Source organism: Netta rufina, assembly GCF_964035555.1.
Source record: "Netta rufina genome assembly, chromosome: 8".
In the NCBI taxonomy this organism is placed as follows: domain Eukaryota; kingdom Metazoa; phylum Chordata; class Aves; order Anseriformes; family Anatidae; genus Netta; species Netta rufina.
Genome location: NC_140131.1, coordinates 4,769,245 through 4,796,697, shown reverse-complemented (window position 1 = coordinate 4,796,697; position 27,453 = coordinate 4,769,245). Strand labels below are relative to the sequence as shown.

Sequence of the window (27,453 nt, the reverse complement as noted above, 5' to 3'; positions counted from 1 at the left end):
TCAGTTGCAAAGTATCATGGGGTTGTTTCATGGGAAAGGTGTTGGCAGAGTTGTGAGCCCTCCTGGGAGACCCAGCAGCCAGACTCTTAAAAACAAACAAACACACAAAAAAACATATTTATTTAAATCTTAGAATATTGATGGAGAAAGGGATGCAATCAATAAAAAGAAATGTCCTTAAAGCCTGGGCATTGTCAGGAGCAGTTCAATGCAAACCTGTGATTGCAGCCATCATACCCTCTCCACCCAGAAGCCTATCTATGGTGGCATCGGGTCCCCTACATCCAGATGACTCGTGCATCAAGTCCCAAAGGGTGACCCGAGTTCCCTGGGCAGGAGGGCTCAACCCAAAGGCAGGACGCAACACACGTGGGGCTGTTTAGTTGTGTTATGAGCTTTTATTTAAAAAGCACATTTATACAGCAATAATTTCGCAGATACAAATTTTAATTTTGTATTCTACAAAAGTCTTTGAATATTCTTCTCTTTACAAAATGGAACATTACAAAAATACAGACAATTTAATATGATTTTTTTATACAAATGTCTCTAATTGTAGTTATTTTCATTAAAATATTACTACCACAGAACTACAATATTTTAGTCGACTATAAAAAATTAATTCAATGCTTTTTTAAGCAGCAAAATGTAAATAACACAGGTCAGGACACAGTTTATAGTCATAGTGGATATATCTAAAATTGTTTCAGAAATAATATTTTACATAGTTAATTTTTAAGGTTTTATACATTATTTATATAATATTTATATATAAAAAAATCATAGCTTGCTATAGTTGAAATGATAGGACGGATTCTGTACGAAGGATGTGCAAATGGCCGTTCTGCATGCTTTGCGTGATCCCTTTGCAAGCGCGCTCTGTGAAAGGTCTGCAAGCCAAAAACCTGTGGTTTCCGGGCAAAAACAAAAACTAAAAAAAAAAAAATTAAAAAAAAAAATCACACTCGGCGGAGGCACAACTGATTTCCCACCGGCGTCCCCGAACGGAGCACTCCGCCTGGCACCCGCAGCGGCAGCGCACACCAGGGCGCCAACGGGAGAAGCGGGGGGGGGGGATGCACGAACCGACTGACACCCAGGCTGGGACGTGCCGCCCAGCAGCCCGTCCCAAAACGGCAGAATTAAAGTTTCCCCGGGACTCAGCCCCGAGGTCGTAGTGCGAACGTGCCTCCGGCAGAGCCGCCACTGCCCAAACCGTGAGCGCACAGAAAATCTGCTGCGATTTTGAGGGGGGGGAGGACCGGGAAGCGGAGGATGCTCTTTTCCATTTTAAGGCCATTTGCGGCTGCTGCATGCGCCCGGTGGCTCAGGCAGGATGAAGCCTCGCCAGGAAGCGAGCGGGAAGGAAGAAATGTGGCTTTCTGTGCCAAGGGTGGGTTTGTTCAACCTCGCTGCGTGTCTCAGGACTGCTTGTGAAAGGTGTGTAGTGTGAACAGAGACCCTCCGGACATCTTTGACTGGGCAAGCTTCTTCTACGCTAAGTCACAGTATGGAACAGAGGAGGCAAAAACAAACTAGCATCCGATAGGAAAAAAAAAAGCAACTCTTACAAACCAATCCCAGATCTTGACTCAGTGCTGTTTCTCATACATAGTGCTATATAATTCAATTGTGAGTTGTTTTTTTTTCCTCGCAGGCATTGGACATCTTCATCATAAAAAAGAAAACAAAAACAACTAAGATGGCCAGCTTTCCAAAATCCCTTAGTGTTCATTACGCTATGAACAATTTGGCGTTCACTACAACATGAACACTCAAACCAATTGCACATCCAGGACTCCGGCAGCTCTCTTTGCTTGTTCATCTTTTTGTCGTGTGTCTGTTTCTCACTGTCGCTTCTGACTTAGTTGACCACCACCCCTTTCCTCCAAATGTCGCAAGTTGAAAAGACCACAGAGTAAGACTTTACCGGTCGGGCAAGAAAGTCTCTCCCTACATTCTACTGTCTGATGAGATTTGAGAGCAGCAGGTAGTTGCTGTCAGCAGTCATTTTTTTGCAAAAATAAAAAATAAAATAAAATACAACGCCAATCCGATCTCTCAAAGGCCTACACCATGTTGTGATGGTTATTGCGTTCAATGATGTCCACAGGTGAAAGGATCTCCTTCCGGATGGGGGGCGGTGGCAGGCAGGTCTTTGTCTTGGGTTTGAAGAGGTCTGAGACGTAAAACACCTGGGGGAACAAGAGGGAAAGGCAAACTTAGCCCCACTGGGAGATGCTTCATTCACAAATTTGGTTTACAAAGCACGTACAAAGCTGCAGGCTCAAACACTTCTTGTGCTGTTGAATTCCTGCATGTAGCCCCAGCACCTGCTACCACCTTCCCGTAGGACACAGAAGGCTCAGACCTCACATAACACAGCATAAAAACATGACAGAACAATTTCATTTATTGCTGTGTCTTCACCAAGAGCAGGACCCCAACCCCACTGCTGAGCGGGTTAAAAAGCCAGGAAACAGACACACAGCTCACACTCACACAAAACAAAGGTCTCCAATGAGCCTGCCTGACTCATGCAAGCCGTTTTAGGGATGGGATCGATGTGAAATAACACATTTAGGCAGACACCAGGTAGGCAATGAGACGCCCTCAAATCCAAATTGTACTAAACATTACAGGCAGCAAGTCCAAAGCACACGATGGACTTGATTCACATCTTGCCCTTTCCCCACCGGCCCAGAGAATAGAGGAGGAGCCATTCCTGACTGCTTTTTCCTAAATATCCCGTGATGTAAGCCCTCTCCCGGATGTGAAAAAGCCAGCACTTGGCAATTTTGGGAGGCAGCAACACAATAAGAAACAAAGTGCTGGGAGGAAACTTCCACATCCTCCCTTGGCAGCCGCTGCACTGAGCTTATCAGCGCCGTCAGACCGGGGCACTTTCTCCCATGCCAAACCTCAGCCCCACACCAGGAGGGAAAAGACTTAGACAGCACAGATCCTCCAGAGGTAACAAAAAGCAGCCAGGATTCTTCTTTTTGTTAGCTGGTACCAAATCCCAGAACTTCAGTTGTGCCATCAGTGGCTTCTGCCAGCCCAAAGTCGCTGGCTCAGCTTCAGGTATCATCAAGCGCTGGTAACTCAGAGCAAGGTGTGGGTTAGCTGAACTGAAGCGCTGGGAAGAGCAGCACGTGGCAGCTGCAGGAATTAGCAGCACATTTGACTTTTCTCCTCCAGTACTCAGATCCAACATCTGAGCAATAAGATAAATGAGGGGGGGGGGAAAATCCAAGGTGCTCAAATGAATAATATCAGATTTACACCTTCAGGCTGGGTAACGTGGGGAAGGAGCTGAGACATTCCCCTCTGCTTCTCCACATTTTCTAGCTACCCACAGCCTCACATGGCAAGTTTAGTTGTCCTTGGAAACAACTTTTGCAAGTCCATATCAGCACAGGAAGATAAGGAACTGAGCTGAATAGACACCAAACCTGCTATAAATGGCAATTCACTCCTACAACCATAACTGCGGATTCAGGAAGCCGAGCTGTTGCTGCTCAGCTTTTATTGCTTCACAGACAGGCACGGAAGGAGCTGACATGCAAAGTGGCCTTTTCCTTGGGGACGTGTTGGTATCTGGCTGCCTGGTTTTGTAACGGAGCTGGTAAAGTCGTTTACAGGGCATCCAAGCAGCAGCATTTGCGCCTCTATTTCCATCACAGGATCCAGCTGAACCCACAGAGGATCACAAGCCTGGATCTGGCCTCTTGCTGCTGCATCTCAGAGCATGAGCATCTTGAGCTGCTCTGGTGATGGTTTTCCTCTTGGCTGTTAACAAGCGTAAAACCTCCGCTCAGCTGGCTGCTGGTGCCAGCGCTCTTGCGTGCCCACCTCGGAGAGCTGGATTCAATCAAAAAGATGTCCAATTTCTGCACCGACACAGCCATGACAAATTGATTTACGGGAGGAGAGTACTCAGTTCAAGAAGCATATGGGGATTACGCTGAGCCTGGTCCTTGTTTTGGACAGGAGTGAGTTATGGTGGAGTGTCATCCTGCGCACTTCAGCCTTTACTGTGCTGCTTGCTGCTTTTCGGGGTTTCATTCAGAGACTGGGTAAGAGGTTTCCTTTCTCTTTAAACTGTATTTCACTTCAACGTGGCTGGAGGTTATACAAACACTTATAGGAATCATGAAACATGATCTTTTGGGGTTAAAACAGTGTGTTAAATCCTCCTAATGCTTGAAGTGTTTAACACAAAAAAGGACTAATAAACGTGCAAAGTTTTTCACTTGGATTAGCTCCATTTCCTGTAGAAGGTGCTCTCCACCCATAAAGAAAACTTGACAGCAGAAGACTGAGCGCCTGTTGTACAAAGCCAATATCTTATATTGCCACTTAGCAAGTCATATTCCTTTTTGGTATGCCGAAGAATTCCTTAATCACAGACAGAGAGGTTAAATCAACCTTCTGATCAAACCAGAGCAACACCAGGAGTGTGTCCTTCTGACACCTCCCCTTTTCTCTCCATCAGAAAAGACATAAACTGCACGACACATAGCAGGCTGCCTGCGACGTGCATAAAAACTATTTCCATTTAAGCAGTCCTCATCATATTTCACCCTGGAACCAAGTCCGAATGTTTCATCAGCTGGAAGCGCTTGACACTAATGTCTTCTGCTTGTTATTTCAGGCACTGGAGGACAAACGCGTCTGCTGCAGCACAACCTGGATTTAAGTCCTGGCAGTCCTCGGAGGTGAAACCCACAATTGGTTTCTAGCAGAAATTATAGCCTGATAACTACGGTGTTTTAACGGCCATCATCCGGCGTGCTGCTGAAGGCTGTGCTGCAGGGAGGGGAAGAGCAGCAGGTCCCTGCCTCTGCTTTGCAGCATCCCCTGCATGAGCACCTGAACCCAACCTGGGCTAGCAGCCCTGGGACACACCAACAAAATGCTCTAAGACTTCCACCTACCCCAAAGAGTCTGGGGTGAGGCTTTCCTGGCTTCCAACCCCTGTCTCCAAAGGGCATGGAGATGACCAGCCCTTCCACAAGCTGGCTGGAAAGGGCAGCGCCAGCAAACCCGTGCCCACCTGTGAAGCTCACAGACAGCTGCTTCCTACACTGCTTTGCCTCTGTACAGGAAAACCAGCCCAGCGCTGCTGTGGCCTCCCCTTCCCAGCACAGCTTCCATCTGCTAGGGGGAAAACGGCCAGATCTGCTGCTGGCCCCAGCCAGGAAGCCTGGGGATGTCTGCACCAAGCATCCGGAGAGCTGCTGTCTTCCTGACACCGTGATCCGGGCAGCCGCTGCCCTATATCCCAAATACTGCTGGCATATGGAGAGGTTAACTGCACCCCTGTAACACAGCCTGGTGATGTGACCCGGTGTCTAGACCTCCTGCATAACCCGCAGAGGAATAGATGACCAGGATGTGTGGAAACACCCTGGCAGTATTGGTATGGAAGATGCAGGAGCTGTGCTGACGCTGGCGGCAGGGTTAAGGCAGCTGCCTTCTGCATCTGCTGGCTCCACGTGCCTGAACGGGACTTTGGCACTCGTCAACACCACAACCCAACAACCATTGCCCAGTGGGTTAATAATGCTTTATAACAACTTTCCAGCCGTGCCATTTTTGACTTAGCTATGGATTATTATCAATGAGTGGAAAGTATATACACAACCTATTTTCTCTCCCTGAGAAATAAAGTATTAGGGAACTTAATTCCTTGCCTTGTTTTGCATCACTTTTCCATCAGTTAAAAAATAAAACAACAAAAACACCTCTAGACCAGAAAGTGGTAAGCTGTTACAGCCTTGGTTTGGGGAGCTTGTACAAAGACACGAGTGACCCCAGCCCCTTTGTTTCCAGGCAAGGCAGCAACCCTGAGAACAGCCCCAGTGCCCCCCACCACTTCCATCTGTCACTTCCAGTTACGGGGCCTGCAGTCAGGTCACTCCTCAGAGAGTAAATTGCATGAGAGCAGCCCAGGCTGCCACAGACAAGCAGACACAGCTTTTGTTAACAGTTTTCTCACGAGCCCTTCCGCTACATTAAAAAACCGAGCTCACAGCAGCAGCACCAGTAACCCCTGCCCCAGAGGCCCCCCCTGCAGCAGCACTCACCACGCAGTAAGCCACCAGGGCTCCCTGTGCAAAGCCTGCCAGCACGTCGGTGGGGTGATGCTTGTGGTCTGACACGCGGGACAGGCCGGTGTAAAACGCCATCATGATGAGCGTGAACTGCAGCAGGGGACGGAGCAGGCGGGCGCCCTTCCACGTGAACCTGGCCTGCAGATAAAACTGCAGGGAAGAGAGAAAAAAAGAAAAAAGGGTGAGTTAATTTGAGGGTCCCACCTGCACTGGGGTAGACGCAGGGGCCCCATGGAGCAAGGAGGGGGAGTTTTTAACACAAAGGATGCTCTCTACAGGCCTGTGACCTCCTGCCTGCCACTTTGGAGCCTGGCAAGGGGCTTGATACCCATTTACAGCCCCTTTTGTGCACCCAGAGCAGTTCACACTGCCTTGAGACAGGAGGGAGCGAAGCTCTCACCAGAAACCCCAAGCAGCTTAATAATACCATTTACCTACTGAAGCAAAATTAATTGGAAAGCTGATATGGGGGAAGCACTGTGTTGGTTGATTTAGTGTGTCTGGCTATTGCATAAGCATTCTATTTACCCCTTTTTGGAAGGAATACACACCAGGCTCGTTAAAGGAAACGAAACATCATGTCATCGGAATGGAGCAGATGCTCCAAATTACCCAAATTGTTAGCCAATTAGCATGGAAGAGAGCAGCACCAAAACAGCTTGGTGCTGGCTAGCTCACATTATGATTCTGGGGAGTATTTCTGCAAACCAGCCAGAGTCTGGGAACGGGGCCACATCCCCACGGCACACACCCCACACTGTGCAAACTGGTCCACAAGATGCTGGGGGACAAGCTATGGCTCTCAGGTCCTCGTGGCACCCCCCACTGCTGCAGTCTGGTGAAGTAAATGTCTCAGGAATACTTTCGGGTCCAGGGTACAGTGCAAAGCTCAGCTTCCAGTATGTTGTTGCAGAGCAAAAATAGTTCCATGTACTATATCTTACAAACTGTTACCCTTAGTTCTACCAGGGGGTTTGAAACTTAATGTCTTACACTTCAGGCTGTGTCCCACTAAAGCCATTAAGAATGAAATTTGATGCTGGGTAACCTGACATTTGTCCCTTTAGACCACCCTAACATCCCCTCAAATCGTTGTATCCCCCAAGCTCGAACTAGATAGGTCTAAGTGATGAAGCAAATTTTTGGTTAAAAATTAGCAATAAAAAGCTAACACTGAATTTGAACATGATAAAACAGACACCTTTTGGAGTCTGAAGTGATTTAAAAAAAAAAAAAAAAAAAAGCACAAAAAAAACATAGGAAATTCTATAAAACCAGGAAAGAAATGTCTAACTTGTTTGAGATTTGTGCTTTGGGCAAACCATTTTATCAACTAGATTATACAGAGATTTTACCTTTTCTTTAGAAACACTTGCAAAAACTGCCCTCCCTTCCCCTGCCCAGCCTCTGCCCCGGTGTCCTCTGGCCCCGGTGCCTCCTGCTCCAGGAAACAGCCAAGTCCGAAACCACTTGGACTTGGAGCAAAACTTGCATGTTTGCATCGCGATGTCCCGTTCCCCTACTTCCATGCAACTTGCACTCCATCCCCACTGTGCCCTGCTGAAATCAGCCCAGGAGTTCAAAAGTTATCACAAATTGCCATGCAGATGCAGACAGCAAGGTCACGCAAGCCCCGTTTCCTTCAAATGGTGCAAGGGGCTGTTTGCATACTGATTCCCACTTTCCCCAGCACAACCCTGGCCTGTGCAGCTTGTGTACACCCTCTGGCCCTGTGTAAGGTGTGGAAAGGCTGAGCAGCACTGTCCTGGGTGTCCTGGAAGCCACCGGAGCACCCAGCACCGACTCACACCCACACTTGTCTGAGAACCTGCTTCGGAAGCAGGCTGGGAGCACGTCCCAAGCGATGCCTGCTAAGGACTGCCAGGTTTGGGTGGGAATGTGGGGCTGGACAAAGCTCTTCCAGGGAGGGGACGGCGGAGCAAGACCACAGCCTGGGTTATCTGCACCACAGACTGTCACAGGGCAGCTAAAGGCAGGAGCAGCATCAATGGGAACAGCCCAGAGAAGGGGTGGATGGAGAGAATGAAGCGAGATCACAGCAGGAGCTGTCTGGAGCTCCCACCCACTGCCTGGCTTCTGGCAGGAGCCGAATTACCACGGAGCAGATGGCTTCGAGGGCATCGCATAGCTCTGCTCCTGCCAGGGGACTTCCACAGCGTCGGCGGGGACAACCCGCGGCCACACACAACCCCTGAGCGAACCCATTGGGGAGGAGCTGGCAGGGGACACGGGCTGAGAACCTCATCTCCAGCCTCCCAGGGCTTTCTGCCACCCAGACATCCCATCCCCTTCACGCTGCCCCCACCACAAGGCTGAGCTCCACCAACCACGGCTCTGAGTCACCCGAAGGTTTCCTTCTGGGAAGCAGCCGGTCTTGTTCAGGAGTTAACCTGACGTTACCTCCTCCAGCCCCATCTGGAGCAGTAACTGAAACGGTGTGAGGCCAGAAGTCCTCAAACCCTTAATGTAGGCAGAAGGATAAAGACCTCCCAGCACCAAGTGGACGAGCTGATCGCCTCTTCCCCGCCTCTGCTGGCTGCACAGCATCCTCCCACCCTACTGGGAATATCGCTGTCTGCTCGGCAGAGAAGGTCGCACCTCGGCCCCAGCCTCTGGTATAAACCACTTTTTTCACGTACTTAGGTCACCACCAAGCCTCAATCCAAGTCCACAACCACCACGGAGCTTCCCTCGTACACATCATCACTCAGCAGCACGGCAGCATCGGGAGCTTCTCTGCCCTTGGCAAGAAACCCCAATGCAAAGCTCCACGGTCACCCAGGCAAAACCAGAAGCACCTGTAAGTTTCCATACAAACAGCAGACCACAATGAAACCCCTTCTGATCTGAAGGCTTCAACCTCACCCACCGAATGCCCATTAACATCTAAGCTGCTCTGTTTCACTCTCATTTTCTCCAGAATCAGCCAACGCTGCTGAGGGATATTAACTTAGTTTTCCTTCACCCTCTGAGCGACTGGCTGGGGTTTTGGGGACGTTCTGGCTGAAAAAAAAAAAAAATCAGCATTATGGTCTCAGGTACCTGATGGGAGCAGAAAACCCCATTGCTCCCCTCAAAGCCTCCCCACAAACCTGAGGTGTGGGCTGGGTGCACCGTGAGCTGTTACAGACCTCCTCCTTCCTCAGCCTGCTATAAATATGGGCTATGGGCTCGCTCAGCCAAGGAGCAACAAAGCAAGGAAAATTAAGACAAAGAGGATTGCCCAAGCGCAATTTCCCCTTTTAAATTTTTATACAAAGGCCTGATGTTAATTGGGTATTCTTGGTGACAAGGAGGCTGCGAGAAACTTAGCCCTGAAGTCTCAGGGCTTATAATGAAATCCCAGGAGCTCTGACTGTGTGGCAAACGCCTTTCTGTGGGACTTTTCCACCAAAGCCCTCCAGGGCTTGGCATCAATTCACAGGTCCCTGTTGGGATCCCATGCCCAAACCAATAGTGCCCAACAGAGACCAGCTGGCCACAGGGCTCAGTGCTGAAACCAGGCACTGGTCACCCACCGCCTCCCTGTTCCTGCCCAGCCTCAGACCCTGCAGGACCCTCTGCAGACCCAACACACTCCAGCAATGATGGATTCTGCAGGTATTTTCCCAAATGGAAGGCATTTTGTAGCATCCTTGAGGTCTCCAGACAGACCCCGTTGGCCACAGATCCCACCAGGGCATACAGCATATTACTGACCATAAACTTGTTTCTGCACGGGGTTTATACACACCAGCACATCACTGATGAGCACACACAGAGCAAACTTCCATCAAAAATATCCCCCTGCCCACGTGTGGATGCTGCATTTTAAAGGTGGCTTGACTTCAAGCGTGGGGTGATGTAATATCTTTTAATAGACCAACTAAAGCTTTCTGCACCCACGACCTCCATCGCGTGGGACACAGGACTTGAAGCCATCGTCGTGCTGAATGGGCTGCAAGAGCCATGCCAGGGCATGCCAGGAAGTGACTTGTTCTTGGAAAATGAAGTATTGTTCAACACAGAGCTTGGACGTTGCACTTAGGACATGGTTGGCCAGCTGAACCCCTGCAGCTCTCGCTCAGTCCCACAAATGCCCCCAAAGTGCCTTCACCACCATCAGTGCCTCCAGTTTGCAGAGGTCCCCCGCCAGCTCCCAGTTGCCACTGCTCCAGCAACAACCTGCTGCCATGTTACAACATCACCGTCCCTAGCTAGTCTTCCAAAAATCCCCTCATGCATTTATGGCTGAACCCTGGATGTGATTTTTTTCCCCTGACTTTTTAAGGCACTGCACAACTGAACAGCCGGTCAGAGGGAGCCTGCTACCAACCTTATCTCGGTCACTGGACAAGGTATAGTTTAAAACAAAGTCATTCTTAGGGGACAAAACTGCTCCATGGAGAGGAATAAGGAGAGCAGATGGGGAGAGGAGCAGCGGCTGTTGGGTGCTGACAGCTCCAATGTTCCCATAAGGGGAAAGGAAAGGATAGTGAACAGATTGGAGCTGACTTTTTGCTCCGAAGTCATGGCCCCCAGAGTTACACAGGAGCACTTCCAAAGCCTGTTGCAAAGCTAAAAGAAAATTAGGCTACTTTGTATTAGTGCAGGCACTAGTACAAAGCAGCATTGGAAAACGAGCCACATTTTTTCCACATGTCCTAAGGGAATGCTACACGTTACTGCTTTAGGGTCTCCAGCGCACCCCCTGCCACCAGTGCCTTCCAGGCATCTGAATTCTCATTTTGCATCTCACTTGTTCCATAACCACTGTTTTTTCAAAAAAACAAGGGACAAAAAGTCCTGGCAAAGCAGAGCGGTCTGCACGGCGCCCTTTGGAAAGCGGGTCAAGCCCTGGCAGTGTCGGCCAGCTATGGCCAAAGCGAGCGGCTGGGAACATGGGATGGGGCTGGGCTCTCCCCGAGGCACTGCCTGGGAAGCCCAGGTTTGTCCCCTACCCTGACACAGGCTACGATGCTGTGAAAAGGGTGAGAGGTCGTGCTGGGCTTCCAAAAAGGCCTGGGAGCTGCCTCTCCTAAAAAATAAAAGTACCAGTAACCTTGCTAAGTATTCGAGGAAGAAACACGACCGACTTAGTGGGGACTGGCAGTCCTTGCTGCCTCCAGATGCCAGGCCAACTTATCTCCCTGCCTGCAGAACACTCAGAAATAAATAAATGCCCCTCCCGAGGCAGTGAGAGTGACAATTTCCAAACTCAGCTCGGAAAGTTTTGCGAGGGCAGGGCAGGAGGGCCGAGCCTCCTGCGAAGCATCACGAGGCGGCTCCGGCACGGGGTGGGGGAGATGCTGCCAACCACCACGCTTTGGGTGCCCGGGCTGGGGCACAGGAGGGCCATTTTTGTGCAAGCAGTGATTTTTGTCGGTGGGAAAATGGAAAAAAAAAACAAAAAAAAAAAAAAAAAAAAAAAAAAAAAAAAAAAAAAACCACCACACATGCTGCGGCAGGGAGCTGGTTTCTCTTTTGTTTCCTGCCTCGTCCTCCCCACACTGGCTTCTGGTAAGGGCAACACAGGGGGTGCGGGCTGCTTCTCCCCCAGCCTAGCACCTGGCAGAGCTTCAACCTCATTATTGTAACGTGGCTGGGAGGAGGAGATGGCCAAACTGTTTCCCAAAATATTTCAAGAACAGATTAAAAAAAAAAAAAAAAAACTACAGGGGGAATGAGGAAAGAATTTAATACACTCCCCCCATACAGCCTGGAAAGCTTAGTAATTAAATTACAGGAACAGCGCCCAGCCCACGGAGGGTAAATCCAGGGATTAAAAGCCAGGAGGGAGCTGCAGTAATTTATCTTTTCAGAGGGGAAAGTAGAGGGACGGGGGAAGCACTGCTAATAGATAAATAAGAGTTCATGTTTAATGTTTTTACAAGCACTACAAGCACAGGGCTGGTTCTTTGCTTGCCAGTCTGAGCTTACAGGAGATGGGGAGGGGGGACAAATCTTGAAAGGAACCTGAAACCTTTTTTTTTTTTTTTAAAAAAAGCACAAATCACTATCCAAATCCCTTCCACAAAAAAAACTCAGTGCGGGACCTTTTTGGGGGCGCGGGGAGCGTGCCTGAGGCAGCCCTGGCAGGAAGCACCTTGGCACGGGCCCCGTGCAGGAAGGGCAGAGCCATTTGTCACCGACAAAGGAAAACGAGCCCCAGCCCTCCACGACAGATCCGGCCGGGCAGGCAGCTTCACCTGCTCCGCCAGCCCTGAAACACAGCCTAGGAATCAACCCACACCCCTGATGGAGATGCCACAGTGCATCCCCCCACCACCACCATGGCCAATGCAGTATTTTGGCACCCTCAAAATTCTCCCTGGTGGAAACCGCAGCTTGGGGTGAGCAAAAATGCACAAGTCATCCGCTGGGGTAGTAGGGCTCGGATTTAATTGCAGCCTTGGCTACATCCAAAAGCTGCACAGCTCAGCTATAACCCGGGAGTTTCCAGCCCAAATAACACCGCAGGGTCCAAAAGTGAGATTTTTTCCACCATCGGCGTGTTTGGGCTCTTGTTTTCAACCAACGCCCCCCATCTCTAGTCCTCATCTCACTACTGTTGCTACCAAACGGGGGTGAATGCCTTGGGGTGGGGGTCAGGAGTTGAACCAGCTCCATCTCCAGTAAGGCTGAGGTCACTTACCACCAAATACAGCATGGTGTAGAGGGAGAAGGACGCGTGCCCGGAGAAGAAGGATTTCCTGCAAAACAAACAGGTGCTAAGAACCAGCCACTACCATATTCTTGGTGTCACAAGATTACACATAACAGGGTAACTTGCCCATTAGCTAGCGAGATGGCCCCAAAGCAGAGGGAACCACAACCCCCCCCATCTTTCGGGTTACAAAAGCCCTGTTATCCGCCCTGCTCGCTCCTGAGGCCGAAAACGAGCGGATGGGCAGGATGTGTGCATTGTTCGTCCCTTCCTGGTCTATTCGTGGGACAGCGCAGCTATTTCCAGGACAGCATGATAACTCATCGTCTCGCCTCAAATAACCAGGAAACCGTGAAGAAATGAAAAGCAAGCACTTCTCCGGTTGCTTAATTACGGCATTTAGGCGCCCCTCATTTAGGTTCCCCCTAAAAATGTCAAAACTGGGCATGGGATGAGTCTGATGAGGAGCGTGAAAGGGAGGTGCTAGGGACCTAAAGGAGAAGCCCTCCCTGCACAGCGGGACGGATGGCTGACATTAACTCAGCTCTTATGGTGAATTCCCAAACTGAGCAACCTCTCACGAAACAATAGTGTAGGAGTACAGAGAAAGGAAGAAGAAAACTATTCAGGCGAACCCCACGACTCCCGAGGGAAACCACCCGTTGCTGCAGCCTTCCCAGGGACAGCAGCAGCGAAATCGTCTACTGCTGGCAGAGAAACCCTGAGAATATTTAGCGTGAGACACCGTTTTGGCATCGGCAGCCCATTTCTTTGGACGCTTTCCCCCTGACAGGGACACAAGGGCTCTCACCTGGCTTCCTGGACCTTGCTGTCGTTTCCCCTGCAGGTGTAGTTCTGGATGTAAACCCCCTTCCCGCAGCTGATGGTGGAGAAATCCAGGTCGCAAACCTCCAGGAAATGCGGCCGCAAGCGCCCGACGGACACTTTGGCAATGTCTGTGAAGGACTGGCTGATGGCACAGCCAAAAACGAAGCAGCCCACCTGCTTGTAGAGCGCTGCCACGTAGGGGTTCTGGATAAAGGAGTGCGACTTCTCCTTCAGGTAGTGGATTCGGTACAGCTCTCCCGTGATGATCTGCGGGGATCAAGCAACACAGAGGGGCTGGGGTTAGAGAGAGGGAAGGATGCTTTGCAAAACCAGCCGAGACAGCAAGATGAAGATGTGCCAAGCTGCAAGCCAGGAGAGACAAAATTCACTCTTACAACAGGCTGCTTAATGATTTGCTCTTCTTGCTCTGAGCATCTCAAACCAAGAATCTGTTGCCATAGTGAGTAAAGCTTAGTCCAGAGGTTGCCACCTCCTGATCCTCCTCATCTTCCGCTTTTTACTGCCTCTCAAGAAGAGATTGCACTCCTCAAAGTTTCGTTTATAGAAAATTTAAAAAAAAAAAAAAAAAAAAAAAAAAGCTGGATTTTGGTTTAGTATGTTTGTGTATCTTCACAGAACTGAAATAGTGCCCCATTCTATTCTATTTCAGTGTCACAGAAATAAAAATTCAACATAAAACAGATACATAACATGGGATTGTTTGGGAAGGAGAAGCCAGATCCACTGTCCCCACATCAAAGTGACTTTGGAAAGGAAAAAAAAAAATGAACAACTTCCCAACCTGTCTCTTTTCCTCTTTGAAACCCATGCACACAACAGGGCATGACTCAGAAAACGCTGAGCTTCCCAGATTCTGGCCCCAAATTTGCCACCACCAGACTCCATTTCAGCCATGCAAAGCCACCACACACACCAGGTATTGCTGGGAACCTCAAGGGATCCCTAAGTTGCATGGCAGCAAACGATGCATTTGTGGTGCCACCAAAGGCTTTGGCAATATTGCCATCGCAGAGCAGAGGGCTGGCTTCTTGTAATCCCAACTTTTAAAAGGCAGCTTAATGAAAATCAGGCTGTGAAACCAAGTCCAAATGTCTCACCTCTCCCAAAGAGGCAAAGGCTTAAGTTGTTCTCTGTCACGTTACACACCTAGCTTTTGAGCTCCAGATTTATAACTTCAGGATTTCATTCATTACTTTAAATGCTTTTATACCTGACCAATAAAGCAAGGCAAGGGGTTTCTTTGTTTTGTTTTGGCTGCCCCATCGTCTCTGCCCCTCTCTGGTCTGGTCACAAGGACGGCGATACGTAAATTCAACCATCAGGAAAAATGCCTTCATGTTAATCCCTTTCTGGAGCAGGCAGCAATATTCCTGCTGGCGTGGCAGCCTGCCAGAGGCGTTCAGGAGACAAGGCTCCCCTGCCTACCTTTTTAAAAGCTTGGCACAACGTTTGGAAACTAATAAACTGGAAAAGTATGGCAATTAGGCCAAGAAGAGATGAAGTTGTATCACTGTTTGAACTCACTCGTACCACAGCTTGGAAAACAAAGGTTGACCTAAGGCGTCTGAAATCGCAGCTAAGCAGGGTTTATCAAGAAGAGATACAAGTACAATAATGAAAAAACAAAAACCAAGCCAGATCTTTCAGCAGCTGTACACAGAAATACATCAGGCAGCTGCACTGTCATCCAGGGCTTACACGTCAAATCTAATATTTACTCTTGGAAGCCTGGTCGTGCCCAAGAGCTGCCTGGGGAGCTGCAGCTAACCAGCTCCATTTTAATCCTCACAGACTCCAAACCATCATTTGCACAATCTTTATCCCCGTTCTGGGCTACCTTCAAGCCTGAGCTGGGATCCAGGAAATCTCTTTGCATGAGAACCACAGAAGAATGTCAGAGCATCTCCTGCTCCTCTGCCAGAAGGCAACACTTGGGCATCCGGAGTGGATGCAGATGATGGATGCGGATGGTCCTTGGGGCTGTTTGGAGACTCACTCCCATCCATCTGCATCTCCCTGAGTTCATTCTCATGCTGGTGACAAAAACCTGCAAGTACCTTGTCTCTGCCTTCATCATGCACCCAGCATACAAAGGTTTCTGCCATGCACACAAGGGCACAGCCACTGCCTGCAGCCTCCTAAACACCTAAATCTGCAAGAAGGAGAGCTGTGAGGCTCAAAACTCCCAGCTCTTGCTAAGGGGAGACGAGCTGAATTAAGGGTGACATCTGATACCAGCCGATGTGCCATTGCTCCCAAAGCACAAACAGCCACGTAAAGCTGAGACTCCTGGCCTGGGAAAAGGCATGTGACCAACATTTTTAGCAAGGACCAACAAAAGTCTGGGGATTAATATTTTTTTCTCACCGTTGGTGGTCTCGGTAATTGCACATATGTAGCAGATTGTAAATTGGAGACTTCATTCCCTCACTAACACACGGCTGGGCAGCCATGAGCCCTCCACGCTCAGTTAAAGTCATGGCTCAAGCTTAATGAGAAGCTAAAATTGGGTAAACTTGGTTTTTTGGCAGTGCCGTCCCAGATAAAGCAGGATGGTGGAAAATTAACGTAGCACAGATGTGCAGGAACTGAAAAGACATCCTGAAAATGAGCAAGTCAAAGCTATCCATTCAGCTCTGCTCCTGCCTCGTGTCCCTGGCGAGCCATCCACGTGGGATGAGCGCCGTGACCGCCACACGTGTTCAAAAAAAGTTGGCCATTGTGACAAAGGCAATAGCAAGCTCTTCTGTCTGTGCATGCCTTTTGCACATTTTCAGTTCTCATGCCCATTTCACTGTTATCACAAGGTATCAGCAGCAATTCAATTAGCCTGTGATTGCTTAGAGTCTTTCGAACCCTTAGGTCTTTGGAGCATCGTTCTCTGTGCTTAATTGCATTGAAGCCTATCACCTCGAACTGCAAAACAGTCAGCTAACCTGGATGTGAAACTCATATTACCCATGAAATCCACCTCCTTAGGTATTTTCCACAGGTGTTTACAGCTCATCAGGTGTCAGGGCTGGGGCCACACTGCAGTGGTGCCTGCACAAGGCTCAGGAAGAAGAAAAGGGCATTTTCCATCCCAGTGAACACCAACGTGCTTCTTTAATCCAGGAAGATCAAACTGACAATTTTCTAGCAGAAACAGTCAGAAGAGATGTGGGAGCACACAGCCCACAACTTCAGGGTCATCTGCATGGGAATTTGCCTTTCATCAGTAAATACGTAGGTATTAAAAACAAATGTGTATCTCCTCACAGCCTGATGGAAGCAAAGGTCTGTGGCTCTGTGTTTACTTAACTGGACCTCTGAGTGTCCTCAAGCCATTTAAAACATGACCTGGACCTTTTGCCCAGGGCTAGGCTGCCCATCACGCCACGTAAGGCAAGGGTGTAAGATTTTGGCTTTGCCACCCAACATGCCATCCCCCTGGCAGCCCTCCTAACCGCTGCCCTGCCTTTCGAAGGCAAATGTTTTGAGCAAAAAGGAACGGAGTCAGTGCTTTGTGGATTTGGAAGGAATTCCTATTATGCTACAATAATTCTGGTATCTGGGTTACATCTGAAAAAGAGGTCAGACTGACTTGAATTTTCCACGCGTGCTGCCATAGCACAGAAATCTGTTTCTTCAATTCCTTGTTAGCCATTTGTATCACTCACCAGCAAATAAGGGAGCTTGTGAATTTACCTTATTAAATTACATTTGTTGTGGGCACAGCGAAACCAGCGCAGAAACATCTAATTCTTTGGGGATTTTCTTTTTCTTTTAATTGACCTGCTATTTCTTGGTAGAAAGCTGATGGATCACATAGGCAGCTGATTATGTTTCCAGTTTCTGTTCCAACTCCTCTATTTGCCACCGCCTCATTACTGATCCGAAGCACACTCCGCATGCAGCCAGCATGACGATAGCTCAGGCAGTAATGTGAAAATGAGGGGCTTTCTCATTTCATTTTTATGGCTTTTCCACACTCGGGGGTAATTCACCTGCAGGGTAAAATTCTGCTGCACTTATGGAATTAGGGGGTTGTCACCTTTTGGGGGTTGCTTTGAGTAGGGAGGGAATAAGCAGAAGGTGTTTTGGGGACCTATTCTGCTAAGTAAACGCACGTGGTCAGGGAATGATGGAGAGATGGGCACAAGCTGGCAGATGCACTGCACATCTCGCTGCTGCCTGCGAGCAGACTCATGGCCTATTGGCAGCAAAATGAAAGGAACGGGATGGTTTCTGCTGGCCCCAGTGAGAGGGAACATTGGCGCTTCATGAGCGCCCAGGGACAACGCAGGGAGGCTATTCTGGGGAACATTCATTGGACTCCAAGATCTTTGAATGTCCCTTCCAACAGAACCGTTCTGTTATATTAACTACTCAAAGCAGCAAGGCTGGGGACAAGGTGTTACTGGAGCAGGCACCATGCCACACTAAAATATCTACCAGCCATGACATTGCTCCCACGAGGGAGGATGGAAGCCAAGAGGGGAACAAGTGCTCCTGACCTCCCCGTCTCCAGCATGGAGCAAGAGGAAGGCAGCATCTTTGGGAAAGCACCTGAGCTGTGCTGCCAGCAGGTGAGCAAGGAAAATGCAGGTACTTTTCATTAAATAACTCATTGGGAATTTCATCTGCAGATGCAAGTGTTTGACCAGCAGCCAGGAGACGGCTTCTGCCCAAGCATGAGACACGTGCTGGTGGAAGGAGGCTCAGCTCCATGGGCTGAGTTCAGCTTTTTGGCTGAAATATAAAGCTCTCACTGTACAATCATCATCTCTTAGCATAGCTCTAGGAAACCTGGCAGGAAAAGAAATGAAGACGTTGGGAAGGTGGTGTATCAACTACTTTTTACAGTGAGGGCTCTGGGAATATGCTCCCCGTGGAAGATTTTAATTGTCTTTTTAATATGCCTATATTATACAATCTCTTAAAAATCTAATACTAACCTGTGAAACTTTTCCAGGTACTGGTTAGCTGAAAAGGTTCATCTTTTTATTATTTTTTTTTTCAGCCTTATAAAATAGGCAAATACCTAGAGTTATTTGAATAGGGACAAACCATGCCAAGTCCTCACTGACACTCAACTCTTTTTGCTTCTGCTCTGAACTCCTACCACAGGGTGAAAAAGCTCTTGCAGAGCTCCCAGACTTGCCCAAACAGCTTTGGGCCTGTTTATGAGCTTCGAGAGTAATCTTATTCCTCCCATTACCAGCTTTCATTTGCAAATGTTCACTGAACTTACACGGAAGTCAGATAGCCGCCGAGGAGAGGTGCACCTCAGTACATAGCACGGACCGGCTACAGAGGTTAAAAAAAGCTGTCATGAATGCCCAAGGGGCAGGAGAGGAGGCTCCAAAGATGGTACTTACAGCAAGGATGGCAATGAGGATGCCTGCAGCACACAGCACTGCATCATTGATCGTCTCCATCGACTTCAGCGGGTACCTGATGCTGTCATCGTCGCAGTAGAAGCCCCGCTGGTAGGGCTGGATTGTGCTTGTTTCAATGATGAGGAAGGGCAACCCAGCTAGAAAGAAGGGGAGACGATAACCAACCCATCAGTGATACAAGGTAAATACAAACGAGCCATAAAAATTATACATATATACATATATGTACACACATATAAAATAAAAGTAGAAAAAACCTTGCAAACCACCCAGTGCCATTCCTGATGCTTCTCTTTTCCTATTGCTATCTTTCCAGAGGGGATAGCTTTGGGTTTTGTTTTTCCAAGTTGCTCTTGTGGGGAAAAAGCATCTCTCCTGTTATGGTTATCAGATGTCTGCTCTGCCTGGTTTCAGTTAAGCCTCATGCACTGCAAATATTAACTTACAGGAACGGACCCCAAAAGCAATCCCTCGGCAAAAAGCCATGAAAGCAAAGCTGGCACTTTTCTCCACGGTGGGCTGATGCCCCACCGCAGCGCCCTGCCGCCAGGCAGGACGAGCTGTGCAAGCAAACACTGAGGGATTGAGTATCAGCACTGCATTTCCTACCTGACTGGCCCAGCTAAAGTCAACCCACGTTCCTTTTATACCTTGGAAGCCTTCCTAGGCTCCCTCCTATTTACAGGGTACGGGCATGCTGGTACCCTCCCATGCCCTAAGTCTATGTGTTTTAGGCAGCCACAGGACATCCGTCCTCCACCCATCCACACAAGGGTAACCTGAGCTTGCACCCAGCTCCAGTAGCTACTGAAAGCCCATCAGAGCCCATTCCCCTTCAATCACACTAAGGCCACGTGAAAATCTTAATAAAACACCATTTGAAAGCCCCTACACAAGTCAGATGCATCCAACCAGCTCAGCTGGAGCTCTGCATCAGGTGCTGGGCTCAAAAAACAGACTGCCATGGATTAGGACACACAAAAGGACACCAAGATTGCTGCGCATGTGAAACTCCGTATTCTCCTTAGTGTTTTGGTGAAACACAGCGTTACCTCAAAAGGTATTTCCCAGCCACAACGTTAACTTGCACAGGGCACACACATTCCTCATGCCTCAGTCTCCCCATCCATCTTTGCTGTTAAGCAGTACATCCCCATCAAAGCAAGGCCCTAATTCTCTGAACCCTGTTCAGAGCAAATCACAGACCACAACGTGCAGGAAACCCTCCTCCCACTCACAGAGCAGAACACTGGCAAGAGGAAAACAAACAAGGCAAAGCACCTGATGCAGCACAGCAAGAATATGTAAAGGATGGGGCCAAGGCAAAGCAGAAAAACCATGAGCCGTGGCCAGTGGAAAGCACAGGGGATGCCATTTAGGTGACAACACAGAGTGGCTCAAGCTTTGGGCCAAAATAGCAAGTCTTATGCCCAGACCTTGTAGAAAGCATGTGGGAATGTTTGTCAACCACCAACTTGCTTAAGCCCCCCTTGGTTTGTTAGCACAGCTAGAAGTCCAAGAGATCAGTTTTTTTTTGTTTTGTTTTAAACCAGCAATGAAAAAAAAACAAAACAAAACAACTATTTTTTTTTTTTTTTAATATAAATTTGGATCACAGTCCACTGAGCGTGATTTGCAAAGGTACTGCTTGAGGAGTTAACACATAATCAAAATAACTTTCCTCATCTCCACGGGAACAATTTTTGTCCTTTGTTTGCGCAATCCATTTTGGCTCCCTTTGCTCTCTGTTAACAGGTTTACCTAATCCAGGATTATTAGGGGTTTTTTGTTAGCCTATTAACAAAAAAACAAAAGAAGATAGTGCCACTCATCCGCTCCCTGCTCCAAGTGAGCAGGGCCAAAACCGCTCATACCCAAAGCCTTTTGGAAGTAGCCAGGGCCACCGCTCAGGACTCCTACTAGATCACCTCCAAAAGCTCCAGAAATGGGTTAATGGTGAGCATTCGGCCCTGCAGTGCTTGGCAGGACAGGGCAGTTTCCAACACATGTGAAATGATAAACCAAGGTTTCAGACCTGCATGCCCATCTCGGATTTGGTAAATACGATCGGACATCTCGTTTGAATCCAGTTGATCTTCATTCTGCTATTTAACTGTTCTGAGGCATAGCCAGCTTGGCCCTGAAATGTGCCTCTGATGCCAGCAATATGATATTAATAGGCCACTTAAAAAATCCTTAGTTTCCCAATGAAAAATTGCAGTAGAAGAGCTAACGGCGCTCGGTGTGATCCAATTTCACATGCACTTGAAGCGGCAGCGTAACAGTTGAACTCGGGGAGTAGACATGCCACGGTTACGTGGCTTATTGTTATTTCTCCAGTTCCTCTTGTTAATAGCTTTCACATGACAGGTCTGTAAAACACATGTTCCCACAGACAATAAAATACATCTGAAAGCTAAAACTGGCTTAAAATAAAATAAAAAAAAAAAGACAATAGTGTTCCTATATATTATATGAACCCAGGAATAATAAAGATTTGTTTTCCCTTCATTCACTGAACAGCATGGGGTAGTATTTCCGCATTTCAATTATATGTACGCTTGCCACAGCTATAATAAGAGCATAACTGACCTATATGGTATACATTTTCTTTAAGCGCGCATAGGCATAGTTCAGAAAATCCAATGGTTTTGTTTTCTCTCCTACAAACTTGTGGTTTAGTGGGATATTGCCAATCGAGTCTTGACATTTTTCCAGCAAAACAGTAACCTCAGATTCCCTTTTTTTTTCTCCCCTCCCCTTTTTTTTTTTTTTTTTTTTACATGAGAAACATAAACACACTCCATAGCTGAACGGATATTGCTTAGAAGACATAACATGCCCTTGATTTCGAGGGCTGGGTAAGAGGCTGCTTTTGCAGCCATAATTACCCAAGCAACAGAAGACCCTAGCCCCAGCCTGTGCTGAATGGTAAATTGTGCTAAAGATGGCTCTTCTTCCAAGAGATTATTTCTTGGAGCATGGGTTGTCTACTGGACTAGGTCACCACCCACATTTTTTTGGCAAGGGGGTTCCAGCACGGAGAGGCCTGAAGCAGAGCCAAAAGGCGTCCAGAGAATGGGTTTTGCAGAAAACACTACAGAGGGAAGTCTGGAAGAACACAGAAAATTAAAAGCGGAGCAAGATGCCTTTGAGATCCCTTAGAAAAACACCACAGAAACTTTATTCACACTAGGAGGCAAAGGTAGCCAGAACTGGAGCTACAGCCCATGCACCCTTGGAAAGGCAAGGCAAAGTAGTGTAGGGTTATACCAGAGAGATCACATTTTGCCTCATGACTTCTTATGCCCCAGTGTAACTCATTTTAGTGATAAAAAATTCAGGTTATGAATCCCTGCCTGCAAAGATTTGCATCAACAAATTCAACAGCTGAACTGCCCGCAATGGTGCTGACTTTCCAACCTCTACCACTTCCCATCTCCTCCACCCTTCCCACTTCCCATCCCCAGCCACAGTACAGAACTACTGAGGATAGATGAGGTACGTCTCAGAACGTGCTAACAAGTGGCAATTTGCACTGAAGTGACCAGTAGCCCTACAAGGCATACAAAAAATTACACTGACTTAGGGATGGTCCACCTTCTTCAAAAATGGCCCTATTTGGCCATTCTGCCTGTCGCTGTAAGGTACCTGTGTTCTCAGATCACTTGCAAAACCTTTAATAGCACTGCAGAAGGACTTCACATCCTTCTTATTACTGGTATCACCATGCTGAGATATTTTATGCAGCAGCCAATGAACCATCCCCTAATGCATCAAGACCACCCTGGCATATTCATATGGGACCATGTAGCCAGAGATGGGATTATTATCCCAATTTTTCAGACAGATAAAACCAAGGCAGAGTACAACAGAGGGATTTGCTTATTCCAAAGTAAAAAAGGTAAATGGAACAGAGATTGCCTTTCTGAATTGTAACATCCTTCGTAAGGTAAAGGAAAGGCTTTTTCCCCCATACATAAAGGGGAATTTCTGCTTTAATAACAGAACAAGGAAATCCCAACCACATGCTTTTATCTAACTACACTGCAGGAGATCAAACAGGGCTCCAAACCATGAGCATAACAGAAATCTCCTGGGGGCTGATCCTGCCCCATCCAAACCCACAGGGGTTTGCCATGGGTCCGCGTGGAGGGCGGCACAGAGCAGGTGTGGACACTAACGAATTGTGCGAGGCACCACAGGATGCCGCGGGGCTGGACGTTGAAAAATGATGTTGCTTTTGTTGGGAGGAAGTCCAAGTGACTTCGTGACCCCAAACCGCTGGTGTCCCATGCTAATATTGGAGGCTTTCAATTTATTTATCTTTCCATTTAATAAAGCCAATCAAGTTTGGAAAATCTAGCACCAAGGAAAAAAAAAAATCCTGTCCTTGATCAGCACCTTTATCAACAGGCAATTAATAGGCAATAATCCTGGGAAGGCTGGCAGGGTGCAGGGGAAAGCTAAAACCTCACCGCCGAGCCCAAACAAAATCCCTTGCAAAACCCCAATGTACTCTCCGATCAGCTTGAAACGTGCAGAAAATCAAAGGCAGAAGAAAGGACTCAGTGTTGGGTACAGCACTTTGAATCTTGGAGCCTTTGAAAAGTTAGCACTTGTGCGGATTTAATGAGAAAAAAAAATAAAGGGATAAGCTTTCCTTGGCCACCCATTGGAAAAGTTGTGGAGGGAGCAGGAGGGGAAGAGCCATTTTGGCAGTGACCCACCTATGTAGCTCTCATCTTCCCAGCCCAAACTTCACCTTTGCACTAAATTAAACACCCTCTCAGTCTATTTTTTTTTTAATAGTTTGGTTTTGATGGAGGTAGTTTTTTTTTCCAGAAAAAAAAAAATTCTTTAAAGAGAGCAGGTCAGTGGGATGTTGCTGGCTATCTCAACAAAGCAATGATAATTTCTAGCAAGCGCGCTGTGATGGGTTTGGCTGCCAGTGTCCAGGCCGTGGGCATGTTTTTAAGGTTTCAGTAGATTACAGGTCTAGCTTAATAAGTGAAAAAAATCATTAAATAATTTGGCAGGGCTGAGTGGGGCATCTAATTCCTCATTCAAGATACATTGTGTAAATATTTGGGTTCCAGCAAGAGACAGGCTTTCTATTTGAACTATTTAGTGGCTGATCTTGGGTACATATAAACCTTATTTGGTTTACGATATTTGTACATATTTTATAATGCATAAAACTATATTTGGCTACAGTGAGCTTTTACTGGGGCTTTAAATGTTGGCTTCCCCAGCTTTTGGAGGAGAATGGCAGCACTTCAGATGAGAAATAAACACATCAAGCTTTGGCAGCTACTGCAAGAGTGAATGACTCTTGAAGACAGTTGACATTATATAGATACAAATATATGTACACACCGATAAAATTTTATAACACGAAGAATAAAACTATTTCCACATTTTCATCATATCAGGCATATGCTGACAGTCACTATAGGGCCTGACGCTGCACCAGCACCAACAAAAAGGATGGAGGAACAAACAGTAGGAGGTTGGTCAACAAAAACTACATCTCAAAGGACCTGATCCATAGTCAAATGACAGCTAAAAGAAGAATCATGCTGAATTATGCTGGGATCTTCAAAATTCTTGAAAGGATCAGTGAGTGCCTCCTCAATGTTTTTTGACTGAATCTGGATACTTAATACTCATATCTTCACCAGAGGCTAATATCAGAAATGCACAATACCTTCAGCCTCACATTTTATTAGCTGCAGAGTTGTAATTGTTCTTCACCATGGTTCCAGCTGTCCAGAAGACCGCTCTGGGCATCTTCCCGTATTTTGGAAACACATTTAATGTCTTTGTTTTCAAAACAGATTCCCATTCAACTCACTCTATTACAGTTCTACTACTTAGCTACGCAGAAACGCATGGGGATAGAAGATTCCCTAAACATACATGTACAAACAAACCCTAGACTTTACTGTAGACCAGGTACCTGCTTTAGAATAACGAAGAACCTACAAACAAGGAGCAGTATGCATGGCATTTCACTGATTTGACCCGTTTGGAAAAGTCCCAACACACAAAGGGCTGATTTCCACTAGAACCAAGACCCTAGTCCATTTTCTACCTGCTGTAGGTTCTGCCAAGTAGCTCACACTAACCTTTGCGGCTGCCTACGTCAATCTGTCTGGTGCTCTTCCTAGCTATCAAGACAGCGACACTTCCATCCACTTTATAATTATTAGTTCTATTTCAGCCAATTCATAGGGACTACACAATGTAAACCTCACCATTTTTAGGTCTACTAGGTCTGCTTCCTGATGGGCAGACACAGGTTCATTGTTCATTTTGACCTAGATGATGATATTTTCTAGACTTTACGTTGTGTTCCCCACAACACCTCTTTAATAAGAGCTGGTTATGCAGGAATGCTGGGCAAAATGCCTTCTCATGCCTGTGAGAGCAATGGCAAATGAAGAAAGCAAAGAGCACTCATCTTCTATATGGACAACCCTGTAATATTTATGACCCCAAGCCGCACAGGTATTTGAGAAGTGCCTCTAAAAGGAAGTGGTGACGGTGGCAGGAACGCCACTGGATGACTGACAGCTATCTCTACCTTGAGACCAAAACCATTATTCAGCAGCACAACCCATCTTTTGCAATAAGTACTATCTGGAGTACGCTCATTGACCCAACCATTCTGGAGGACATTAAGAGAAAAGCTCTTGGTCACAGATACTTTAAACCAAATGTGAAATTATTTTCACGCACTGCAAATTCCTCTGGGTTTGAAACCCCAGCAGGAAACGCTTCCTTATGTGGACGGAGCTCGCTGTGCCAGACCCATGCACTCGCTCTCCAAAGGCTCCAGATGAACAGGAGCGCTGCCATTGCTTTTGCTGGGAGGAATTCTGCTCTTTCAGAGAGTACCTGTTACCTATTTCCAGAAGTAAACACCACGTACAAAGGAAAAAAGGAGAGAAAGGAATTCTAAGAAGTATGTTAAGTTGTTCCTCCTGGGAGTTTGGCGTTAGCTGATATATTAAAAAGAGCTTTAATATAAAGTGTGCATATATTTTTAATACCTAAAAAATGCGTTAATAAGAACAAAAGCTTATCCAAGTCACAATATCTAGATGCATATAAAATTCTGCATTTGTGGGGTAGAACGGATCTAAGCCAGACTGGCCAACCCACAAAAGTTGGAGAGGATGATTATAAAAGACATTATAAATAGGAACCCAGAGACGGCGCCAATCAAGCATGATGGAAAAAAAGCCATAAGCTCACATTGTCTAGAAAAACAAATAAAAATGCAATGTGCCATGAAAACCCAAGGCATCAGGATCTTTTGATGCACCTCTATATGGCCAAGTGCTGTGGAAGGCCTCCTAGATACGCCAAGTCTGACCTAAGATGACCCAGCTCAAATAGAGAGGGGAAAAAAAATAAGAACACATCCTCAAACCCTGCAATACCCAGGGCAAACAGAGCGTGTGAAAAACACGCTGTGGCAACCATTATGTTTTCAATTAGAAATGAAGCGAGCCCAGTTTCCTCTGCCAGTCAGTGGGGTTTGGAAGGAGCTCTGCCTCGCCACGGCTTCTCTGGGTCTGCCTTCGAGGAAGACCTCGCACTGGCCCCACTGACACACACTGCCATGGGCACCCTCCAATTTGCCCTTATAACAAGGGGTCTGCTCAACTCTGCCAGCCCCTACTCAAAATTAAAATTCTGCGGGCTGTAGGTCTCACGTTAATATACAAGAATAATGAGCAGCGACTCCTTACCTCAGCTCACTACTCCAAACACTGCCAGGTATAAGCTACTTTTCATTGCACAACCATGACAAACCTTAGTAAAAGCTTACAGTGGAAATATAAAGCTGCAGCCAAAGTGATGCAGTTGACCAAATCCTATTATTTTTTAAAACAGTAAAGGAGCAAATGCAGGAATACAGCCAGCTCACCTGGTCCACATCAGGCCCCTTAAAACAAAAACAAAACAAAATTCATCTGCTAAACTTCCCGAGCTTCCTCCCTGCTTGCCCGGAGCATCCTGGCCAAGCTCTACAGCCATAATTGAGCACGTTTTTGGGAGCAACTGCTCCTTTGCAGGAGGAGGCCGCGAGTAGCTTTGTGACCCCGTTCTGTCAATGTACCTATTGTAAATGCAAAATCCTGCGTCGGATTTGCAGCAGCAGCCACCTGCACAAATAATGCGGGGTTATAACTCTGTAACTGAAGACAAGCACTGAAAGCTTAAGAAGTTTGTAGTCCAAAATGCACTTCTGACCTCTTCCTTAAAAGTTCACTAATCACTTTTAATTCATAATTTATTTCCTCTTAATATACTCGCTTTATATAATACTCCCTCCTCTTATTTTTTTCCTTTTTTCTGGAAGTTCCCCAGGAGAAAATGGTATTACACAACTCCCTTGATTAACTGGAAATGAAACTTTTCC

At 47.2% G+C, this 27,453-nt stretch overlaps 1 protein-coding gene across 1 annotated transcript in view; it reads right to left on the bottom strand.

Moving 5' to 3' along the window:
- Window positions 1-403: 403 nt before the first annotated feature.
- The window catches only part of PLPP3 (phospholipid phosphatase 3), a 42,646-nt gene continuing 15,596 nt past the window's right edge, over window positions 404-27,453 (bottom strand). Inside the window, exons 2-6 of the mRNA XM_084290785.1 lie at window positions 18,996-19,153; window positions 13,598-13,881; window positions 12,775-12,832; window positions 6,093-6,269; window positions 404-2,195 (exon numbers count right to left, since the gene is read on the bottom strand). Coding sequence (XP_084146911.1) covers window positions 2,070-2,195; window positions 6,093-6,269; window positions 12,775-12,832; window positions 13,598-13,881; window positions 18,996-19,153 — 803 coding nt within the window. The 3' untranslated portion in view covers window positions 404-2,069. The remainder of the gene's footprint in view (window positions 2,196-6,092; window positions 6,270-12,774; window positions 12,833-13,597; window positions 13,882-18,995; window positions 19,154-27,453) is intronic.